Source organism: Echinops telfairi, unplaced genomic scaffold (genome assembly GCF_000313985.2).
Source record: "Echinops telfairi isolate 266 unplaced genomic scaffold, ASM31398v2 ScPeMD7_7469;HRSCAF=8507_1, whole genome shotgun sequence".
Taxonomy (NCBI): domain Eukaryota; kingdom Metazoa; phylum Chordata; class Mammalia; order Afrosoricida; family Tenrecidae; genus Echinops; species Echinops telfairi.
In genome coordinates, this window is record NW_022111373.1 from 7,601,101 (window position 1) to 7,607,612 (window position 6,512).

At 47.4% G+C, this 6,512-nt stretch overlaps 1 protein-coding gene across 1 annotated transcript in view; it reads left to right on the top strand.

Moving 5' to 3' along the window:
• Window positions 1–4,977: 4,977 nt before the first annotated feature.
• ZCCHC10 (zinc finger CCHC-type containing 10) overlaps window positions 4,978–6,512 on the top strand; it is a 20,864-nt gene continuing 19,329 nt past the window's right edge. Inside the window, exon 1 of the mRNA XM_004696991.2 lies at window positions 4,978–5,015. Coding sequence (XP_004697048.2) covers window positions 4,987–5,015 — 29 coding nt within the window. The 5' untranslated portion in view covers window positions 4,978–4,986. The remainder of the gene's footprint in view (window positions 5,016–6,512) is intronic.

Genomic DNA, 6,512 nt, shown 5'->3' on the forward strand with positions numbered 1-6,512 from the left:
TCCTGCTTTCTTTTTAATTGTGTTTTTTTCCCCTCTAGCTTATTTTGTTATTGCGGTTAGCTTTTATGTATCTTTGTTTTTGTATGGTTTTAGCATATGAAATCCAGGGTGGCTGAATCGGTTGGCCGGGGAGGTTGGGGGAAATGGGGAGCTAATAGCAAGGAGCACAAGAAAGAAGTCAATGTTCTGAAACTGACTGTGGTGATGATTGTACAACTCTTCTTTATATGACTGAACTATTGAATTGCACATTGTGTGGATTATGTCCCCCCCAAAAAACTGTATATATAAAAAAGTCCTATACTAGATCCTGCTTTAGGATATAGTAGACATCATTATGCTTTTCTGCTCAACATTTATTCTCTCAAGGGATTCCACTAGTCCTTCTCACTCTGATGGGCTGCTAATCTACAACAGACCAAGCTGTCCTGACCAGGGAATTTTAGTGTGGAGATGAGGCACACAAGGACCACAGCGGTGGAATTTGAGTCAGAACTTGAGCCTGTTGGTAACAGCTAAGGAGGTGCATACAAGTTCCTAGTACTGAGATCAGGACTTTTCTGATTCAAGATATTCTCAAGGCTTGAGTATAAAATTCGACAATCAAGCTCTCCTAAGCTTGGGACTCTGAGTGGCTGCAGTTTGCACCCAACCAGCAAGCAGGCCCTGTTCTTGTTCTCAACATTCTAACCAACCAACCAACCACTCATTTCTGACTCACAGCAGCCCCCGAAGAAGGTTTCTGAGGCTGTACATCTTTACCGAAGCCTCCTTTTTCTCCCTCAGAGCATCAGGTGGTTTCCAACGGCTGTCTTTGTAGTTAGCTGCCCAATGCATAACTGAGGCTCCTGGTTCTCACAAACAGGCCAGGGCAAGGACAGGAACCAACCAGCCAGCCATCGTGGCCAATAGCAAGGCAGCTAGCTCTGAGAGACAAAATTCTCCCTCTGATATATGCCTTTTAGGTTTACCTCACTCCTTCCTAACCCACGTTCCTTGATGCAACTTACATTACTATAAAACACTTTGGTGGTGGGAGGAGCGGGATTTCTCCCAGCAAAGCAGCATCCTCTGCTTAAAGACAAGTAAGGCGTTTACTCTGGCTAGGCAGAAATGGCATTTTTCACATGAATTTTTAATTTTTACATATTAAAAGCTATTTTTTGTTTTCATTTATTTTTACTAGTTGGGATTTTAAAAAAATCATTTTATTGGGGGCTCGTTTAACTCTTAGCACAATCCATACAAAACTAGCTGGGATTTACTATAAAGCTCTCTGTTAAGTTTTACACAATCTTAGCATGTGAATTTTAGCCTGGACAAGGTTGTGAGTTCCTCGGGCCCATGGGCCTCCAGGGGATGAGTGATACTAGCTCAGTCATGCCAGTAAAATAAAGCAAGTAATTGTATTTTTCTTTTCCGTCTGGCCTGTATCAGAGCTTAAATTCTGAGCACCCTGGTTTGAAAAGTCTGTGGATGGCAGTGACAGCCCAGAAGCCATTACAGGGTCCCCACCTAGACTGAGCCTCCACTGAATGCTTTCTGCTCAGGAAACAAGGGTGTGGAAGATTTGCTCTCATGCAGATTACCTCCACCCCTCTCTCAGTCAGGCCCTGGAGGGACAGCTTCTCTCTCGGGGGCTTGCCTAGGTGTGTCCTTGGTGGAGGTTACTGTCCTGGGGTTGGCACAAGGAATCCTATAGTCAATTTCATCCTGATTGCTTTGGTGGGAAGGCCCTGGACCAATCTTGTAAGCCCTTCTAACATGTGCTTGTCCCAATCATGGTCCCCTTTCTATTTCCGTAGTCTCATATGTAACTGTGATGTAGTCATTGCCACCAACCACGCTTTTGTGTTTCCTTTGTCCACTGTGCCCTACTTATCTCAAGTCTCGATCGTGAGCTCTCAGATGCAGGTGGTGGCCGCCCTCATCTGATGATGCATCTGCGTCTTTGTCTCTTTTAAGACTTCATAAATGTTCTCTTGAAGTTATAGTCCAGATAGTGTCTCTTTTGTACCCTAAAACCCAGTGCCCCAATGCTCAACTTTCTAGGAGCTTTAGCTATTTCTCATTGGCTTTCTAGGTGTGTAATCATATAATCGCAAAGAACATCATTTGCTTCCTCTTTTAATTTGCTATCTCTTTTTGTTGTTGTTTGTTTCTGCCTTTTCGTGTTTGCTATAAAGGAATTTCTTTCAAAGTTAGTTGACAACTCTGATGGTTGTATGTCAACCTAACTGGGCTTCGAAACTCAGTGGATGGACAGTGGGATGTAGTTTGGCAGAGAGGCAATGATGCAATCATTCTCCACGCTAGATTTCACATAACGCCATCTCTTCCATGAGGGGGTCTGCTGTGAGCAGCCAAACGATGGAAAGGGCATTTCCTCAGACGTGGTGTTGTATTGATGGACTTCTGGCAAAACTCTCGTAGTTTGCTTGTCTGGATCCTGCATCGAACTCCTCCTCTGCCCTTGTATTCTTGAGGCATGAACCAGAAGCCTGCCATTTTGCCTGCAGATCTTGGATTTGTCAGCCTCTGAAGCCAGCGAGGCACCAGCCTGCTGTCTGATCTGCAGAGACCTAAGGTAAGTCTTCTCCAGTCTGATTTATGCCCACGGACTTGCCAGCCTTGACAACCAAATACCATTTCCTGCAGCTAAACCTTTAGTGAACCCAGCCTGAGACATTTGGAACCACTCGTAGTGGTTCTAGAATCTAGAGAAACAAAATTGTAAAAAAAAAACAAAATCACCAAGCAAATCCCAAACCTAGCAGAACAAATGTGTTAGCTCTCAAGGCTTGAAAATAACGCTCTCATTTGGGCAATGGTCTTCTAGACTCCTCAGGATTCTGGGTAGAGGCTCCTCAGCCCTGGGCTCCAGCTCCATCCTTGGGCCCACTGGGACGGCAACTGTTCCATGACTTGGGTGGGCCCATTCTCCTAATCCACTGGAGTGGCAATCCTATCCCATTGGCCCTACCAGCTCCTGTTCTCCTGCCCCTTGGGAAAGGAAGGCAGCCTTGTCCCCTCTGTTCTGGGAGGCATCCTCGTCTCCCCCTACTTCCCCTGGTACACTTTAACGACAGCCCGCACTCTTTTTTTTAACCATTTTATTGGGGGCTCATACAAATCTTATCACAATCCATACGTACATCAATTGTGCCAAGCACTCCCTCAATACAAGAACACTTTGCTCTAATAATCCGGCACTCTGAGATGCTCACTTTCCCAACATGATCGCTGGAGACAAAGTGAGTGCATAAGCAAATGTGAAGAAAGCTGATGGTGCCTGGCTATCAAAAGATATAGCGTCTGGGGTCTTTAAGGCTTGAAGATAAACAAGCGGCCATCTAGCTGAGAAACAAAGTCCATATGGAAGAAGCACACCAGCCTGTGTGATCATGAGGTGTTAATGGGATCAAGTATCAAGATCAAAGATCCAGGGCAAAAAATCATAATGTGAATGAGGGGTAGTGTGGAGTGGAGGCCCAAAGTCAATCTGTAAGCAATTGGACATCCCCTTACAGAAGGGTGGTGGGAAGAAAATGGGCCAGTCAACTATAATAATTTATGAATTATGAAGGGTTCATGAGGGAGAGGGGCGTGGGGAGGGAGGGGGAAAATGAGCAACTGGTATTAAGGGCTAAAGTAGAAGGCAAATGTTTTGAGAATGATGAGGGCAACAAATGTACATAAGTGCTTGACACAATGGATGGATGGATGGATTGTGATAAGAATTGTATGAGCCCTCAATAAAATAATTTTAAAAAAACAAAGAAAAAGAAAACGGGCCATTCAGGGTGCAGTATAGCACCGATTAAACATACAGCTTTCCTCTGGTTCTTTAATGCTTCCTCCTCCCCGATATCATGACCCTAATTCTACCTTACAAATCTGGCTAGACTAGAGCATGTACATGGCTACAGATATGAGCTGGAAACAGGGAATATAGGACAGATAAACTCTTTGGCACCAATCTTGAGAGTAGCCAAACTAGGAGGGGACAGTGAAGGTGCAGGGAGAAAGGGGGAACCGATCACAATGACCTATCTATAGGGGGATGGACAACAGACAGACAAGGGGGTAGAGGGAAACATCGCACAGTGCAAGATATGAAAAAATAATAGTAATTTATAAACTATCAAGGGTTCATGAGGAAGGGAGGGGGAAAACTGAGGAGTTATTACCAAAGGCTCAGGTAGAAAGAAATGCTTTGAAAACGATGATGGCAACATATATACAAATGCGCTTGAGACAATGGATGTATGTATGGACTGTGATAAGAGTTGTACGAGCCCCCAGTAAGATTATTTTTAAGGGAAGGGGGGGAAGGTAAATGCGGAGCTGATTCCAGGAGCCCAAGCAGAAAGCGAGAGTTTTGAGTATGATGGGGGCAACGAATGTATGTGTGCTTTACACAATTGATGTGTGTGTGTATGGATTGTGATGAGAGTTGTATGAGCCCCAATAAAATGATTTTTTTTTAAGATGATTTTTAAAAAAAATCTCAGTCATATATCCTAAATTCCTCACTTACAAGCAGAGAAGCACATTTAATGTCCGCATTTTATTTATGTAATCTCATTGGTCCTTAAAACATGGCCGTGAAATACATTAAAATAATAAGTTACATTCGTTTGCCCTTAATGGCTTGTTAAAATCACTCTTTCGATTAACGATCACAGGTGAGAAAATTACACGGTTTCATTCCTCTTTGTATGTGCAGTTGCTAGATCCGGGACGCTCTCCCCTGACTCATCCACGCAGTACGTACGTGCATCCTTCGAACTCGGTTGGCCTACCAGCCTGCTTCCGCGTCTCCCTCCAATCCGGAGCCACACGGCGCAGACCCCGCCCCGCGCGGCCCGTCGAGCAGAGCCTGGCTCCGCCCACGCCCGCCGCCCGAGGCCAGTCCCCGCCCCCCGGAGGAGTTTCCCAGGATCCTGCGCGCCACGTCCGCGCTGCGCCAACATGGCCACTCCCATGCATCGGCTGATAGCCCGAAGACAGGCGTAAGTGAGGGCCCGCTCCGGCCCCGGGGAGGGCTGGGGCGGGAAGTGCCGGCTCCCGGGTGGTGAGTGGCCGCCGGGGCGCGGGCCCCCTCCGGGGGCCCCCAGTGAGGGCTGGCGGAGGGTGGACGTTTCTTTAAACCCTGCCTGCTCCCGAGGGGCCCCGGACGTTAAGTTTGGTTGCCCCCAAACAAAAATCGAACCCACGGCCGGCGCTTCGGTCGCGAATCTTCGGGGCGGAGTAGACCTGCTCCGTAGGGTTTCTGAGGCTGTAATCGCTACGGGAGCGGGCTGATACTTTATCCTGGAGAGCGGCTGGTGGCTTTGAACCACGCACCTTGGGGTTAAGCAGCCCAGCGGCTAACTCTCGGTGCCACTAGGGCTTCCTCCGTGGTGGCGATTTTTCAGCAGAGTCGACGTTCGCGTTTGGGCCTCCGAGTGGGGCAGAAGTAGTAGGTTCGAGGAGAGCCGGTGCATTTGTTCCCTAAAGGAAGGGGGTTAGCTCAGGAGTTGGTCTCTAAGTGGTTTCGTGCCTCCACACTGTGTCTGTGACTACTCACCGACCCTACATTTTTGCCAGGGGTGGCCCAAATCTCGGTCCGACAACCCCAAGCCTTCAGCCCCCCCAGCAGCCCCAGCTCAGCTGACGTTTTGAGCCCCATCTCCATAGACATGCTCCCAACAGCATGACTGCAACTTTCCCTCCAAACTCACTCTGCTCTCCACCATTGGTTAACCACAGCAGCAAACATCTGATCAGGACCTACTGCGCTGAGCCAGAGTCTGACTAAAGAAAAAGATGTTCTAGATCGAATCTCTGCTTTCCAGTGGTGGGGGGCTGGTTGGTAGAAGGAATGTAGATACAGTTAGTGATGGCAGCTTCAAAGGAAGGTAAGGTGTGATGAAAGGAGGCTTGCTGCTACAGCGGTTAAATGCTGACCTGCTAACCAACGGTCAGGGTTTCAGACCCACCCGATTTCTTTGACAATCTGCTTCTCTAAAGATTTACCTTGTCATAGAGGGTCGCTCTGAATCAGAGTCATATGATGACAATAGTGTGTAAAAAGGAAAGGCCCACTTCAGGTGGACTGAAAAGGTGTCTCTCAAAAGGTGGTGTTGGAACAGAGCTTGAAAGGTGAGAAAAGAGCCAGTCAGGACAGGATTTAGTGAAAAGTATCCAGACAGTCACACAGTTGCTCTGAGGCTGGAAGGAACGGGAACGAAGTTTGAACAAGAGCAAGGCCATGGTGGCTAGTGAGCAAACTGAGACTACAGCAGTTTGTGGCAGACAAGGCAAAGGCCATCCCACATATCCCTTTCTTGTAAAGCCTTCTCTGCCACCCTGCACATGCAGACTGTCTGTTCGTGTTTCGCATATTCTCCCGATGACTGAAACAGACCTTCTTAATTATCTCCCACAAAGTTCAGTTGCCAGCCTCCTGGTTAGCAGCTCCAGGCATAATCCACTGCACCTCCAGGACTCCTTATCATGGACCAGTC